At 38.2% G+C, this 18,390-nt stretch overlaps 1 protein-coding gene across 4 annotated transcripts in view; it reads left to right on the top strand.

The window, feature by feature from the left end:
* LOC125013406 (spectrin beta chain, non-erythrocytic 4-like) overlaps positions 1-18,390 on the top strand; it is an 88,137-nt gene that overhangs the window by 3,098 nt on the left and 66,649 nt on the right. For 3 of the 4 annotated variants that reach the window (XM_047594050.1, XM_047594051.1, XM_047594053.1), the window contains exons 2-7: positions 10,087-10,244; positions 11,544-11,695; positions 12,121-12,294; positions 17,879-17,970; positions 18,068-18,148; positions 18,265-18,380. In XM_047594050.1, the coding sequence (XP_047450006.1) occupies positions 10,100-10,244; positions 11,544-11,695; positions 12,121-12,294; positions 17,879-17,970; positions 18,068-18,148; positions 18,265-18,380 (760 nt within the window). In that variant the 5' untranslated portion in view covers positions 10,087-10,099. Of the gene's footprint in view, positions 1-10,086; positions 10,245-11,543; positions 11,696-12,120; positions 12,295-13,336; positions 13,487-17,878; positions 17,971-18,067; positions 18,149-18,264; positions 18,381-18,390 lie in introns of those variants that run through there. The other variant, XM_047594054.1, reaches the window with a different exon arrangement.

Raw genomic sequence — 18,390 nt, 5'->3', positions numbered from 1 at the left:
CGCTGAGAAATTTTAAGTGCAGCTTAAAATACACGTTGTATATATGTACATCAGATGACAGTGATAATTAATTGGACAAACTGAGTGAAAAAACAATATTAATTCAAATGATCCATTTCCAGTTTGTTGAACTTGTACGGAAAAAGTGGTGGTGGAAGTGCAGAAGTCATTCATGATTGGCCCAAAACGTGAATTTTTCTTTTAAAATCGATATTAAGACATTAAAAATCAATACTGTATTGGAATAAAAAGTATCGCGATATATAGCCATATCAATATTTTTTCCCACACCAAGTAGAAGAGGCTATAATGTTTATCAATAAATGTAAATACTTATATTAACAGTTTATCTGCATTAGATAACTGTCAGATTTCTCATGAATAACAAAAAATAAAAAATAACCCATACAAGTACAAATTTACAAGCTCAAAACAACTAATCATTAACACCCAGTTTAAGTTTCCAGTGCATATTGACAATGTCTTTCAATGTCAATTTATTTATTTTTTTATTTTTACACCAACATCAAAGTAGTCAGAGAAACCTGGTGCTTAAAATCAAATCTTTTATGATTTTCATGACAAATAGCTTTTCCAGGTTGCCTGGTTGGTGAAACTCTAAATAAATAATTAGTAGTGTCTTTTTCCTTCGAGCCACCAAAGTAAACTGATACCTGATCATTGTCTCGATCGATTGAACTTCCGGAAACGACTCCTCGCGGTGGCGCATCAGCTGGAGGACGTGACAATGTCCCCTTCTGATCTGCATGAGATGAGACTGATGAAGACTAAAAAAGACGAAGTACTCTGAGGGTCTGGTCCCTGTTAAGCCTTAGAGACACAGAGCTGCTGCCTCTGACTGATTAACACTGGCAGCTGTCTCTCTGTCTCCATCTCTTTATCTCTTTGTCCATCTTTCTTTCTGTCTGTCTGTCTGTCTGCTGCACCTTCGATTTCTTTCCAAATTCTCTCCTCCTTTTTCCACGTTAGCCCTCATGTAGCTGCAACAGCTCCCTTCTATAACGTCACTCTCTGTTTCTGTCAACCTCTTATCTTACTCCCTTACTCCATCTCTTCTGATTATGTCTGCCTCTCCCCCTCATCCACTCTCTGCCTGTCTCTAAATTTAACCTCTGAATGAAAAGAGGCACACATCTGCGGTGTACTTCAGGCTATTTCGGTAATATGACCGGAGAAAATTACACTTATCCTGTTTAAAGAAAGCTTTAAAGAGCCACAGCTGCTTTCGGTGTATCAACTCATCACACTTCTCTTTTCTGATTGAAGGTGTCATTACTGGTGTCGCTCATTCATTTCAGTAACCTTGTTCTTACAACTAGATGCCTTTTAATAGTTCTCCACGGTGACCAAAGCTATACTGAATAAAGTGAATTAGCACGATAAACACAGGAGATAAACTTTCCTTTAGCACAGTTTGTGTTTCTGCTGCATTTGTCCACGTAAGGTCATAAAGTTTTAACTTCCTGTGATTATCCCGGGACACCTTCCTGTGACTTCAATCAATTGGCAATTATAATTAAGTATTTTTCTTCTCACAAAGTAGTAGAACTAAAAATATATGTCAAGCTGCACTGGGTAGCAAGGACTTCACGATGCGATACGTATCGCGATACTTGAGTCACGATACGATACATTATTGCGATATTATGATATTTTGCAATATTCTACGTAGTTCACTGAGAAATGTTAAGTGCAGCTTAAAATACACACACGTACATGAGATGACAGTGATAATTAATTGGAGAAATTGAGTCAAAAAACAAGATTAATCCAAATGATCCATTTCCAATTTATTGCGCTTGAACAGAAAAAGCAGTGGTGGAAGTCGCATCGGAAGAAAAAATATTGATATTTTTTCCCACCCCTAAGCTAAACAGTCGCAGAGGTTCGTTAATTTGACAAAGAGTAGAGAATACAGTAGTTTATTTTGGTTAATAAATCCTACATACGCCCTGATAAGAGTTCATGAATGAAGGAATCATTTCCAAATTGTCCAAGTTCTAAATGAAAGATGGAGTTTGGGAATCTGTGACATGAATAGGACCTTTATGAGTTTAAACCTGTAAAAAATATCACTATCACCATCCTGACATCCTCACATTCACACTGTGTTTTTGGATCAAGTGTTTGCTTCCTATGAACCAATATGAACACATTAATAGACTAGAGTAGCCTAGTCAGTCTTTGCTAGTACGGAGGCATCATGCCAACTGCTAATAGCCAAAATGAAAGAGGTGGAAGACAGACAGACAGAGAGGGTGGAAGGTGAGGGACAGAGGGAGGAATGGAAACAGAGGACAGTTGAACAAGTGTGAAGGATAATAAGAGGAGAGAGCCGGGGGGGTGGTGGGGGTACGACGTTTTCATTGCTCCACTGGTGTAACGGTGATTTATTGTGGTTCTTAACAGCGACAGCACAGGTGGAGAGAGGGCAATAATAACGCAGAGTGGTTCAGAGGATGAAAAGTATCATAACTGACAGCTCTGCACACACGTATACAAAAGAAAAAAGTGACCGAATAGAAAATCCATGGACAAACTTTTCACTGTTTTTTGTTTGATCTCTCATTTACTTTGAGACTCTGTGAATACTGTCATGATCCTCTGCCACCATCTAAAAACTATTAAACCATCGTCCATGAGTCGAACATGTAGTTAAATTAATATCTGTAGCAGTGTGATGTTTTTTGAGGGGCGGGGCTTAGCTGGAGGCAAAACATCTCAAACGCTATAACCTGTAAACATCATGCTACTTCTGCTTGGACACCCCTGAAACACGTTACGTTAACATCTAACATGAATCCCCCAAATAATGATAAACTTAATGTAATTTCAGTCAGAATTTATTCTAATTTGTAACATTATCCAGGCTGAAACTAATGATGCGTTACATATTAATCTTATATGATATGAAATGATTGTTGATGATTGTCTCATTCCAATTCTTTCTTTTAGTCGCCAAAGCCAAACCATGTGACAAAACTTCAAGCTAGTGTTTTTTCGATTTTCGATTTTAGCCCCCGAAAATACAGCAAGACGACATTTTTACAGTTAGAAAGTGACAGAGTTCGCCTCCAGTTTCCCTCTGTTCTGCCTCCAGGGGTCTATTTATTTATTTGACACTAAAACAAAGGTTCCTTTTCCTGAAAACAAAAGCATGTCGTCTTCTAAAAATAGCAGACCTCTCAACACATCACACCTGTCGCATCATTGATCATTAAATGATGAATTAAAACATGCTCAAATATGAAGGTGCTCTGCTTTTCTCTGGATTTTTTCGCTATTGTAAATTTCGTGAATTTGGCGTTGATTGAACTACATTAGCTTTTTCAAGATGATGAACACATGCCTGTGAAATGTGTGGACTACATTTTCACGTGTTATGCTGCACAGAGTGAGATACTGTCTTTTCTGGCTTGTAAAACTTCCAAGTGAACACAACAACCGCTGAAAGTGCAGTCACACAAACACTCTCAAACGATGGCCACCCTGAATATAGAACATTTCTTTTTAGATGCTGTCCTATAAACCACGCGGAGGTCAGGGTTCAGGTCCACCTGCAGGAAAAAAGAGATGCCTCGGTCCTAAAAGTGAAAAATGATCTGTTTTAGATTATGTGCTTGTTTTATCAAATAGGGACTTTGACCATAAAATGCCACAGAATAGTTTTAAGAATACTCCCCACCACAGTTTGGCAAGTAAAATATTTTATTTCATCATCAATAATTTCTATAAATCCAGCAAATGTTTGATGAAACCAAAATATGAAACAACATATTTAGCTATACTATCCTTTTCTAAATGTAAAATAATATTTCCCACTCTGCTCCAAGTATTTTTATGATATAACACTAGACATGTTTTATTTTTAGCATTCTGTGTAAGTAGAATGACAGCGTTTGACTGTGGCACAACACACACCAGCGCCCTCCTTCTCCTTCTCCAGCTCCAGGGGAGATCAGAGAGGCTGCTGCTGTTTAAACGTTTGATCTGTCAGTGTTGAAACAGCAGACTCTGCATCCTGGACTGACTGAAACATATGAACTCTGTAACCCTGTGGCGTCCCAGCCTCAGAACCGGGACGCGGAGCCCATTTTTCAGTCTGCGCTTATACTCCACGCTTTGTGCGTGCGGTGTCTATTGTTTGGTGCTAAAACCATCGTTGTTCTTCTCCTTTAAATAGCACAAAGATAACCTGAGAGATCAATACAGAAAGATTAATAGAGCTCTGCAGATGCAGTGACGGCAGCGTGGAACGAAATGCTGCACTCGCTCTTGTCTTTCGCCGATTAAATTCACCGAAGGGAACTTTTTTGGAGATGCATTATATTTATGGGCAGTTTAAAGTGGAGAGGAGAAAGAATTCCAATTCTCTTCCGTTCCTTGCGTTCTAATACATCTTAGTTGCTTTATTAGTGACCCAGTGGCTGCAGAGAGGACACCGACATTACTCAGCATTTTGTTTGTCATTCTATAGTCAAACCCTGAAAATCAAGGAAAAATTAGAACGATGAGATTCAAACTGATGAGAGGTCGTAATGAAAACTAAAGCTTCTGCTCATCTCCATCTGGTTATTGTTTTTTTTTAAGTTATAGCTGTTGTTTGTGTTCATTTTGTCAGCGACACAGATTCTGGACCATGTTGATCTTGTATATTTACCATAAGTCAATTCAAGTCAACTTAATTGTCAATTGTGACGTGTGCAACACAATACAGGATTGAACATACGTTCCTCAAAGGCTACGGTGCAGCAGCTAAACAAAAAAATGTAAAAAAAATATAAAAACTTTTTATAAAAAATAGACAAAATATATTAATGTATGTAAAGAGTCTGACTAAATCAAACTCCAATTTAGGATTTGCTGACATGATCGTTTGCAAACTTGACTCAATGCTGATGTTGGTCTGCGCAGAAGCAGATGTTTCTCCTTTCAGGTGTAAAAATTATGAACTTATTACAATGAATATATGATAGATATCAGATGTAACTGGCGTGTTAGTGGCCTTTGATGATCTTTACGCTCTGATGGGACGAGGAAGAAGAAAGTGCACGTTTGAGTTGATTCAAACAACCAGTGTTTGGTTTCTCAAAAGGCATTTTTCATTTTGTTTCATTTTTTTCTCAAAGATTCATTTTGTCCGTGTTATTGTCATTATTAGGGTGAATTTACACTTGACATTGTGATGTTAAAGCTTATATTCATTCATTTATTCATTCATTCATTCATTCATTCATATATGAACCAGTTTAAATTTGCAATGAGCGTTCATGTCATTTCTTTAGCTTTTTATTTCCATCATGTGAGATGTTCCCGCAGGCTGTGTTCAGTCTCTGGAGACACCTCACCACTGCTGTTATGTGTGGAGCAGAGAATGGATAGTACCTAGGTGTGTGTGTGTGTGTGTGTGTGTGTGTGTGTGTGTGTGTGTGTCTGTGTGTGTGTGTGTGTGTATGTGTGTGTGATTTCCAGACGTAGCGTTGACTCTCTAGCCTCGGGGCCGACTGATTCCTGAACAGCTGAGGCTGATTATTAGAATAAAAGTGATAACACACACACACACACACACACACACACACACACACAAACACACATTGTAGCCGTCCTGGGAGCTGTGTGTAAATGATTGATTGAAAGACAGACACCAGGTGGTTGTAACACGGCAAGGAGAACAGAGGGCAAACACACACTGATAAATTTGATTGTGTTCAGCCATTGTTTTTCCTCTGTAAAACAATTTGTTGATTTTTATCTTATAATTATATCTCAATCACACTAACTCCCTATTATTACAGTCCAAATTATTAAAATTCATAGATCTGGTAACATATCAAAAACAAAACCACTACCAGAAAACATTCTCATGTATACATATGTACAGTGTACGTATATATTTACATAGAGAAGACAGGAAGTAATCTATAACTATCATTAATTAATGATTTAAGCAAGAGGAGTGGGATTTAATATGTAATTTGAGTATGTAAATTCAGTTACAGATTGTTAGAATATTTATTTTGCATTTTATTATTTGCTACAACTGGATATGCTTGTATAACAGTCTTATTTAGATTTTGATGTATTTTCTATTATTTCTTGATGAACATTTATTTTCCTTATTTACATATTCATTCATTCATTCATTCATTCATTAATTTCTGAACCTGTGTGAACCTTTGCCTTCTCGCTCCATGTTTTTTTTTGTTGATCTCACTCGGTTCGTTCTACTTTGGGACCGTGTGCGTTGATCTCGGCTCTCACACTCTCTGCAGGGACGCGCTGGCGTTTTTTTTCTCACACGGGGGGATATGAGTGAAAAATACACTGGGATTTAGGGACGTTAAACGCGGAGCTAGTTCATTTGCAACGTCTGAGATCACACCATCAGGAACTTAATCACAAAACAGAACCGCTGACTGTGTTGGGGATATTTTCACAGGATCTGCAAGAAGGCAGACGATGTGAAAAGATCTGGATTTAATGACGATCAAAGTCTCTTTGCACTATTATTCAGTAGTTATTCAAGAAGAACTAAAGCTACTAGTTGTACTGAGTCACAGAAGTTAATCTAGAACCAAATGTTACTTGGAAATACTAATACGAGCAGGTTTTTGCACACTTTGCACATTTACATCAGTATTTTTATATTTATTATTGACAGATTGCACATGTTCATATTCATTATACAGTAACACATTTTGTACATATAGATCTAAAAATGCACTAAAGTAATGAGAATCATCCATAAGGTTGGATGTCTAGAACACACCAATCCACTATTTATAAGGTCAAAACTGGTAAAAGTCATGGACAAAAATAATTCAACTAAACTTTTTAGAAATCGGGATGGGATTTATAATTTGAGAGGAAATTTTAATTTTAAAATTCACATGTCACGTACAAGAATTAAAAGCTTTTGTAAAATATGGAATCATTCAAGTTTTACTTCCACTCCTTTTCGAATATATTGGAAGTTTCTTTCTTCTACATTTTTTTATTTTATCTTTTGGATATAAATAAATAAAGCTCAAGTTCCTCTCATTGCATTTGCTCATGAACCTGTCCTACAAAGTCTTCACTTTTCTTTTCTTCCTCTGCTTCATCACCGGATAAAAAGCCCTGCAACGTTTCGCTGCTTCTCTCTCCGGGGAGGACGACTAAGTGCATGTGCAGAAACAACCCGTCTCCTCGCTGAGTCTTGCAGGCGCACGCTGACATTTACTCGATACGGCCACGTTGTTTTCCAGCGGTTTAGGTTTAGTGACAACTGTGAGCCTGGACTTTTGTTGCAGGGGGGGGAGAGATTGAGCGAGAGGCCGGAGAAAGGAGAAGGGAGAGGGGAGGAGGGATGAAGAGAAGACAAAGAGATGTACAGCAAAAAAGGAACAGGAAAAAAATGTCTGTTTTAAATTTTGCACAGCTCTATCACTTTTATTTATCTTCATAAATCAATCAGTCGAGAACGTAGCATAAAAATAATCTGTAAATATATCTTTATTAAGTTAAACATGCAGAATATTAACATTTCAGCATTAATTCTTGTCTGTTGTGTGTGTATTTGTCTTTTTAATGCGTTTCACTGATATTCATACATTAATATGTGGTTTTAGTTGCGTGTTTGTGTGTTTTTCGAGGCCGGGATGGGGGAGGGATGGGGGAGGGGGCTGAGAGCAAAGGAGGGGAGGACATTATTCATTCTGTGTTATCTTACGAGGCGTTTCAAGGACGGGGGCCTCAGTGGGCGCGGAGGGAGGTGAACACAAGCACGGCCACTGGTATTAGTGCGTCAAAGGACGGCCACAAAACCACCGACAACATATTAACACTACTTTTTTATATAGAAACAACTGTGAACTTGTTTTTAAAGATAATAAGTGCTAAATAATAATAATAATAAATAAAAAGCTTTATATTCAAGCTTTTTGTTGCATTTTAAATCAATAGTTTTGTCCTCTGGGTCCACATATGTGAAAGCTCAGTGAGGATACGGCTTCGGTCCCCATTGGGACCGACCATGCATGCAAACACGTACCCCTGCCTCCCCCACCTCCCCCATTGTTAGCAGCTCTGGAGAAGAGCACCAAATGGCACATGTCCTATGTCCAATGGGCACATCTGCTCTTTTCTGTGTTTCCCGCTCATCACGTGTAAAAGAGAAACTGTGGGTAAATGTTGTTTCATGTCTATTTGCACACGATCAAATGTAGCACAATTTAATTTGGAACAATACCCTGATCTGCCACAACATTAAAACCAGCAACTGGTTTTAATGCAGCTTTTGTGCAGCTCTACTTTTTAAATCCCTCTCAGAGCTGGAGCCTCTGTCAAATTTTCCATCTCTCTGGCATATTTTGCACTGGTTCCTGGCGTTTCTTTGTATGTTATTTTTGATTCGAACCACTGCTTGAAAATCGTTGCATGGTTCTTTGAATCTCGGTGCCATATGTTCACCAGCTAATGTCAAACACAAATCCCAGTCCTCTATGTGATGTAAAGAAAAAACTAAAAAATTCATGTGGATAACGGCGCCTTTTTCATGCGTAATCACGTGTTCACAACATTTTCTACTGGTTGAGAGAGGAATTAATGCAGTAGATTGACTGATGATGGACTATTTTACTGTGATGATGAGTAAATATTGTAGAATAAAACCACGCTAGTTGTAAAACAGGTTAGCATGGCCCTGTGTTAGCGCTGACTGCTGAGGTGGAAATCTGGGGCATTTACAGCTCGCGGATTAAATACATAAATACATGTTACCAAGATGAAATGATGAAACAGGGACAATTACGGTTTAATTTATATATATATATATATATATTCATATTTAAGCATATTTATGTCTGTAATGTCAATAGCATTACCATTAAGAACTTAATTTGTGCCGCGACCGCTACTGTAATAATTGTAGTCTGCATGCAACATTTTTTTACTCATTCATAAAAAGCTAAAGTTGAGGACCAGCTTTAGCCGGTTAAAACAGGGACTTTCCCCAGAAATCGGAGACGCCTGGTCACCCTAAAAAAACAAACAAAGACCGACACAGCACCTTTATTTTGGCCTTCTCGTTCTGCTGCCTCATTTTTCGGACCTTTCCATCTTCACCAATCCTCACAGTGTGTGTTTAGAAGTGCTACATTCAAAATTAATGGAAAATAATGGAAAAAAATACAGGTTTTCTGTAGTTTTGGAGAAGCTCTGACCCAGTTGTCTAGACATCATAGTTTGGTCAGAGTCACTCAAATCCAACCTCTTGCAGTGTTGCATGTCTCTTTACATATTATGGCAAATTAGTGAAAAAGTATGTATTTAAAAGTGTAAAGAATGAAATATGATAAGCTTTAGCTCCTTTAAAGTCTGACAAAAATATCTGCACAAGAGAGAGAACGTGTTCTCGTTTGACAGCCTCCAGCAGCAAGAAGTTTACATTTTCACCCAGCCTGCGGATTTTTATGTCTGCTCTGAATTTTCTAATGGACACGTCTGCATCGCTTGGTGCGTATTGTTTACCCCAAGGTTTAGCCCAAGGTGCGGCCTGTCACGTTTCAGTTTTAGTTCTCCTCAAGGTTTTAAAAGTAAGTTGACATCAAACACCTCAGATGGATTTCAGAAAACGGACCAGATGTCTTTTCATTATTGTTTTGTTGTGGATTTTTTTTCCCCTTTAGAAGTTATTTTTATCTTCATGTTTCCAGCTGTCAAGACAAAAAAGACAGGAGAGATGAGAGAGCCAAATATATCTTTTCTCTCCCGTCATCCTTTGAATCATTGCAGAGATTTTATTTTAAGCTAAAATGTTCTGGTGTCAGGGATAGGTGCTGCATCCTTCATGATCGAGGATGGGCTTATTTATTTATTTAGAATTTGTTTTCTTTAAGTCATACTGTTTGTGCATTTTGAAAACTGGATTCCCTTCAGCTTCCTTCATCTTGTGCAGCTGAAGAGGAATTTAAAGGTGGAACACGTTGGAAATCAAACCCGTCCATCTCATCTCATTTCAGGCAGGCATGCAACAAATAACACAGCTGATCTTTAATAGCGTTTTGTTTGTGTTTTGTGTTGCAGGGCGTCGGGCGCGATGGCTAATGCCTCCCCAGACCTGGACAACGCGGAAGCCCAGCGCCAGCTCAACAACAACAACCGACCAATCAGCTCTGGGTTCTGGGAGACAGAGTGTACTAGCTCCAAGCTGTTCGAGTGCTCCCGCATCAAGGCCCTGGCAGGTCAGGGGTCCCACACAGATTAATGCACAGCTTTACCCACATCTGCACACACCACAAAGACATCTGCAAGTATATTAGTCCACTTACTCCAACAGCACGGTGTCAATTCTTTGTTGATTTGAGACGAGACACTGCAGCAAAAAGAGATTTTTTTCCTATTTTTCTTCATTAACATGTCTCCTATCAAAATAGTTAAAAATATAGTGGTCAAAATGCACATTCAGGTGTTTATTACACTACACTTCGTCTGTATTGCATCTCTAATGAGGTATATGAGGTACTGTTGTGAAGCTCTTTTTCTCCTGCAGAAGTCTGTCAGGTCCAAATATGGTCATATCCTTTGTATTGGCACCCAATCGAAAATTACAGCTCAAATTAGCAAGAAAATTCAATATTTATCTTTGGTAAAAGGAGACAATCAGCACTGGATCATCATTCATGTTTCCCACTTGAATGAACTTATTGAAAATGTGATAATATTTTGATATTATATATGTTGATATCATTATATTATATGTTTTGTAGGATTTGATTAGATTTGCTTTTCGTTCATAGTGGTTTCCAATAACAATTTACATGATTTGCAATGTAAGTGAGTTTTTCTGCTACTCTGAAAGGCCAGAAATCACTTTCACACACCAAACTCTCCAGATTTATTTCTAACTAGATTCTGCAGGTATTTACAGAGGGGATTTTTCATATATCATTCAGAGCCTGGTTTATATAACATTTTACTCATAAAAACATGGCCACATTTGTTTTTTTTATTTTGTGATTTATGGAGCGATAAAAAAGAGTCTGTAAACACTTGGAAATATAATACATTAAGAAAATGAAGCAAGAACCTCACTTTACACGTAAACATGTAATACAAAAAATATTGTCTTAATGCAAGTAATCAACCGGAGTTAGTTAAAAATTGTACACTGTTCACCTGTAGTGTCTCATATTAAGATTAAGATCAGCCGCTGTAGTGATAATAATAATGATAATACTCCAAAAACACACAATGGGTAGCCTACTGGTATATTTCATCAAAAGGGGGTTAGGGGTCAGGTACTTAGTCCTTTGCACTTTTTGCAAGGATGATCAAATACTTCCTAATCCAATTTATTTATTTATTTTTTTTACTAATTCCCACTCAACTGTTCCTTGCAAGTTAATTCATCAAGTTCTTTCATCTACAACATCTGGTATGCTGGATGTGTTGGGCACAAGTGAAGTTCTTAATGGAAAAATAAAGTTCTTTCCATTGAACTGAATTGAGTAGTTTCATTTGTTTCTCGGATTCCCCCTCAGATGAACGAGATGCGGTGCAGAAGAAGACTTTTACTAAGTGGGTCAACTCCCACCTGGCCAGAGTGTCCTGTCGCATATCCGACCTCTACAACGATCTAAGGGATGGATACATGCTCACCAGACTGCTGGAAGTCCTCAGTGGAGAGCTCCTGGTGGGAACACACACTTGGCAAAAAAAATTGGCAAACCCTGATGGGCTTTGTATCAGTTTTTTGTAATCTCCTTTAAATAAGATGTTGCAGGAAGGTGAAAGCGCTGTACGCAGCCTTTCTGAGCATCAATAAGTGATGATACATTTTGCTGTTACCTGACTCATTACTTCTCTAGATGGGTGGTTGCACATTTATGCAAATATTATAAGGCTAGTCACTGCTTCTCTGTTTATTTTGCAAAATATTACAGATCTGTATGTGTCTTCATTTGCAGCAGTTGTAAATACTGGGTAGAAAGACTTTGTTAAAAGTAGAACTGCATGATATGTCAGCTCCTTTTCTTCTTTAATGAGGAAAGCGTTTTATCTCCGGTTAGCGCTAATTTTAAAATTAAAGTTGTAATTTAATCCTCTGCCCTCCCTCAGCCGCGGCCCACACGGGGTCGCATGCGAATCCACTGCCTGGAAAACGTTGACAAAGCCCTGCAGTTCCTCAAAGAGCAGAGAGTTCACCTGGAAAATGTCGGTTCTCATGACATAGTCGATGGAAACCACCGCCTCACCCTGGGCCTTATCTGGACCATCATCTTACGCTTCCAGGTAAACATGAAGCATGTGTGAGACGGCTATATATTATATTTTAATGACTGTATGTGAGTCACATTTGCTTTTGTTTTAAATGGTGTTTATTTTTGTGCATACCGAGGCTTAACTCTGCACTGAGATGCATGCGCAGGCTGCCATGTTTTCTTAGTGAAGCACTAGGTCGCTATGATCAGCAGTGGTGTCGTTAAAGGTCAGAGTGGCCACGTCATCAGTGTGCGACAGCCATGTTTAGTGGATGAAGTCTGAATGTCACTCTGTGGCCTAGAGGTAGCGGTCTGCTCTTCAACAAGGACACATGCACGCACACAAATCACACACGAGTCCTCCACTGTCTCTCTGTATCTATACAGTCACACACAACTACAATATGTTGTTCATATATTCATACTGCACTGTTAAAACTATGGTGCTCCATCTTTTCTGTACAAGTGCAATAAATTGGAAATAGATCATTTGGATTAATATTGTCTTTGGACTCAGTTTGTCCAATGAATTATCACTGTTATCTGATGTACATATATGCAACTTTTATTTTAAGCTGCACTTAAAATTTCTGAGTGAACTATGTAGAATATTGCAATATCATAATATCACAAAGATGTATCGTATCGTGACTCAAGTATCGTGATACATCAACACCCACTCCTAGTGCATATACATTAAACAGTGTCAAAGACATGAATAGATGTGTGCATCAGATTTAGCAGAAAGCTAATTTTGATCTGTAGTCCAAAAATAAAAATACAAAACAACATCCAATACAGACCCATGGGACAGACCGAGATGCCTGTGACACTACAAACATTGCACAAAAACAATATACACAAAATACAATTTAAAATGATCTAATAATGTAATGTGTGAAGTAAAAAAGTATTATCATCTTCAGATTTAATATCAGCAGTGGTAAATCAGAAATTACAGGGTATATTTTAAATATTAGCACTGGTAATTTATATTAACAAGGCTGTTGTTCTTTAAGAGAGTTAATAAAGTTGGGGCCACTCCATTGACCATTTATAAAAAAAGAAAAACATGACAGCAGCAGCTACTTAATCAGTGCTAGCAGGTTTGATTATTCTAGAGGAGGCTACATAATTTGTGCATTTTGTCAGACTAGCAGCGAGTTTGTTCCACTCTTTTAGGGCCTTGTGTGAAAAAGCGGACTGCGCAAAGGCAGTGCAAAGTAAGCTGACATCATCTGCCAGTAAATTAGACTCTACTTACAGAATTAATGTGGTAACAACAAAGACTACTCTAGTTTGATCTACTTTTTTAAGTAGATGGAGCACCGTGTTTTTATCAGTGCGTGGCCGATTTACAGCTAGCTAACGTTAGCTAACGGCTAACCGGTGTTAGCTAACGTCTAACCGGTGTTAGCTAACGGCTAACCGATGTTAGCTAACAGCTAACCGGTGTTCATAGATATGTATCTATGACCGCTGTTAGCTAACGGCTAACCGATGTTAGCTAACAGCTAACCGGTGTTCATAGATATGTATCTATGACCGGTGTTAGCTAACGTCTAACCGTTGTTAGCTCTGTAAGCTAGCGTTACGTAGAGGAAGAAACACATCTGCCTACTTTAAATTACAGTAATTTGTAAAAGTAGCTTTGTATCATTAAAATTAATTTGAATCAAGTATTTTAAAACAACTTGCCAACATTAGTTTCACATAAAAAGTCTTTTGAAGCCACTTGCTATTGTTAATTCCAAATTACATCAAGAGTCTCCAGTTATTTTACTTATTCATTTATATAACAATATAAAACCGGAAAGACTGCAGTAATTAACCAACTATATCAATAACATTAACTTAATTCTTACTTTAAAATCCATTGTGTTGTGTTGTGTTGTGTTGTGTTGTGTTGTGGGGGTCTTTGTAAGATTTATTGAGCCACCAGCTTGTTTATGAAAAACAAATCTAAATGAGACAAATTCAAAAGATAATATATTCATGTCAAACTTTGTTTTTTATTATTATCACAGGCTTCTTAGATTGACTTTTTTTTCATTTTGTTCACATGCCCTCGTCCGTACACACACACACACTTCTTCGAGGTTTCTGCAGCAGTGACACAGGATCAGATCCCTCGCTGCCTCAGTGTGGCCTTGGCTCAAAGCGCTTATATAGCACTATTCCTTCTGTAACATTCACGGTGGACAGTCGCCTACTTGCTGTCTCCCGGGGCTCGGTATTGTCATGCTAGGCTGAGCTACCTTCCTCAGAAGCACTTTTAACAGAATTATCTTGTGTGTGTGACCCAGAGCTGAGGAAGAATATTCTGTTTGTGCAATCTGGATGACTGGACTGAAATGAATGGATGTGATGTTTATTGCTTGATGTTTATGGTCATTTAACCCTAAAACCACACCTTGCATAGATTGTTGCAAATGCAGGGTAATCTTAATGACATGCTATTGGGTCATTTTTTTAAGTAGACTTTGTAGGAAGTGGTGAAGTTCCTCCAAATTATACGCTTAAAAGAGAATAACATTCTTGATAGCTTTGTCTGTTTATGTTTTTGTTGGCTTTTGAGCCTGAATTAACCCTCCCAGACCCCTACCCCTCACCATTCCCTAAGACACATATGTTATTTTCAACTAGAACGCAACCTGAAGTTGGATTTTCTACTCAGAAAGTGCAGTTTCCAAGATGGCCACTTCGTGTGTACACAGTACCTAGAAGCTCCTGTAATATCCTGTTTATAAGCACTTCTGATTAGTTTTTGTGGCACTAAATAGGTCATACAGACAGTATTTTTCCACATAGAAATGCAGTTATAGTGTAATTGAAGTTTTTTTAAAGTGTTACATGAGAACTACAAACCCATGTCACACTAACAACGGCTACATTTAAATCAAACAATTAAAACTTTTGAATATTTTTTATAAATTTCTGCCTTGTGTGGTCTTGTAGATTTCATCACTGTAAGAAATTCTAGTAAAAAAACTCATTAGTTGGTTCAAGTGATCTGTTCCATTTACAATTTGTGTAGCTTAAATAGCCTAAATCCATGCACCATCCACAGCAACAGCCATTTCTTGCCTGTATTTATTCCGGTCATTGCATATATTTCCAGTTTTTATTTTTCTAAATTGTATATATTGTTTTTATTTGCTAAGATAACTTTTATTTAATGTTGTGTTTCGCTGATACACCAGGTAAAATTTCTGTGTACATTGCACATTTGGCCAATAAAGAGTTTCTGATTCTGAAACAGCTGTAACTGTAGAGTTAATAGTAGACTGAGCTGACTTCTAGATCTGTGGCCATTACAGTAGCTGTGAGCTCGGATGTCGTCGTGTTCTCCCAAGAGACGCCAGTCGAAGGCCTCTTCAATTTTGCATGTGCTTAGAAAGTAGAGCAGAGAAAGTAGAGTGTGTGTGAGAGAGAAAGATACAGTAATTATGAAAAAAAAAAAAAAAAAAGTACCGGCACAGGATGGTTGGATGATGGGAAACAGCATGGGTGCTACCTAACTGTGACCTTTCAGTTTTAACCATCAGTGATGTGCACTTACTAATCTCATTAGTTTTACTATGTTTCCTACTGCTATTATTTGCCTCCTCCGTTGTTGTAATGTCAGTCTTCACACTTATTCGTCAGTATTTAAACTTATTTATTTAAATTGGGAATCAGAAAAAAAGGTAAATGGACAAAATAAAAATGAATTATTTCTGGATTGACTTCCACTCTGTCCATCCTCATCTCTCTTCCCCCCTTTTCCTCCCTTTCCTCCGTGGTGGAAGTGAGAGTTTGCTTTGCCCAGTCAGCAGGTAGGGCCAGAACCACTGCAGTGACTGCACACAGGCAGAAAGAGATGGAGGGAGGGGGGGGGAGACAGAAAGAGAGGGGGAGAGTAAAGGGAGTAAAAGAAGGGAGAGGATTGACAGGCAAATAAAGAGGTAAATGTGATGTATTTACAGAACCATAGACAAATAATAACAGGCTGTTATTATTTGCAGCAACTTCAGTAATAGAGTTATACAGCATATTGTGTGCTGGGTGTCCTTGTGTTGTGTGCAGTGTGTGTGCGTTTGCTTACCTAACACACTGCACACATCGATCAAGCTTTTCTGCACATTTGATATAGATAGATAGATTACTTTATTCATCCCCGAAGGGAAATTAGGTAATTATATATATATATGTATTATATATTTAGTAAGATGTAGTTTTAGTTTTTTGAATGTGTCTTTTGACACAGTGAAAATTTAGATTATGTGTTTATAATGCGAGAAGTTCCCAGGCTTTTACATCCTCTGTTAGTTTATATGGCGCATTAATCTTAACACTTTTTGGTACAAATTAATATGTAATGCATCATCAGTTTCAGCCTGGATAATGTTATGTATTAGAATAAATTCTGACTGAAACTATGTTAAGTTAATCATTATTTGAAGGATTTTTGTTAAATGTTAATGCTAATGCTAACAGTGAGCGTGTCTCAGGTGTGTCCAAGCACAAGTTGCATTTATTAAGTTACTCCTTGTAATAACTTTGTTTGAAAGGCTTGACTTGATAAAGACAGACCAGACTTTGTCCCCCTCTGTGTCCTCCTTTGTCCAACTTTTTAACGCTCACTCATGGTCTCCAAGAGTGGGTGTATCAGTATGTTCTCTAAAATATGCGTTTTTCTTGTCCATTCTTGCCAAAACAGCCCGTTGAAATATGCTAACCGGCATTTACAAGCTATGGTGTTTGAGATGTTTTGCCTCCAGTTAAGCCCCGCCCCTCAAAATACAAAATACATCACACTGTTAACAAACTGTTAAGGGATTTTTAAAAAGTATACAAACAAACAGGACATTGGTTCGTGGTTAGATAACACGTTTAATTTATTTTTTGCGATGTTGTTGGAAGAGATGGCTTATAAAGCTTTTTATTTATAATTTTTAATTTTAGACAAAATAATTCGACTTCAACCCATTCGTTTGTATAGTAGGTGTGAAAAAAAGTTACAACTCAGAATTCAAAGTTTTATTATTAAAAAGATTTTTATCAATTTATCCAGAGAAAAAAAGGACAAAACACAACCGCTAACCTCTCTTTCGCTTCTTCCTATTGTCCAACGAATGATAAAACGCGACGTCATCTGGAAGCAGATCTGTTTCTAAGACTGATAATCACTCAGGATAGACAACCAAATGTTATGTTTTACATGTTTATCTTTTTGCACGAGGTTTCATGCATAGACTTCATGTTTGTGTCTCTTTTAATATGCACGACTGTGTGTTTGTGTCTGTGTGCAAGGCGCGAAGGCAGCAGCTGATTCCAGGGTGTCATGTCCCCAATTACCTTAGATCATGTCACTGTGATGTGATTGGCTGAATGGCTGTCACCCATCATCAGGCGTTGTAATGGCTCTACATGTTGTTCTCTGGAGGCACACAGCTCAGTGTGTGTGTGTGTGCATTGGTCCAGTTTAGTTTTCATGAATATGGTCAGAACAATGTGACATAAATATGATATTTTAAAGTGTGCATAGTAACACGAAAATTGTAATTACAAACACAACATTTAAGGTGCTCCAAATACACTGAACGCTGTTGCATTGTTGTGTTCTTGTTCAGATCCAGGTTATCAAAATAGAGACGGAGGACAACAGAGAAACTCGCTCGGCCAAGGATGCGCTGCTGCTTTGGTGCCAGATGAAGACGGCAGGGTGAGCATTTCTGAGAAACTCTGCAGGATCCTTCACCGAGTCAGCACGTTGTGTAAGTTGTGGCTTCACGGTGTTCATTTAAGAAACATTTTTGCAGGTATTCTGAGGTCAACATCCAGAACTTCACCACCTGCTGGAGAGACGGCCTGGCTTTCAACGCCCTCATACACAGACACAGGTACGACGTGAGGCTAATATGCTAAAATATATATATATTATTATTATTCAAGGACGTTAAAGAAATGAAAACATTTACAGCATGCAGTTTTAACATTGTCATCATCTTGTGGCCAGACCCGACCTGATCGAGTTCCACAAGCTGACGCGGTCCAATGCAACCCACAACCTCCAGCAAGCCTTCAACATCGCAGAGCAGCACCTGGGCCTCACCAAGCTCCTGGACCCTGAAGGTGAGACAGA

The sequence above is a fragment of the Mugil cephalus genome, chromosome 9, assembly GCF_022458985.1.
Source record: "Mugil cephalus isolate CIBA_MC_2020 chromosome 9, CIBA_Mcephalus_1.1, whole genome shotgun sequence".
Classification (NCBI taxonomy): Eukaryota; Metazoa; Chordata; class Actinopteri; order Mugiliformes; family Mugilidae; genus Mugil; species Mugil cephalus.
This window is presented reverse-complemented; position numbering and strand designations above follow the sequence as displayed.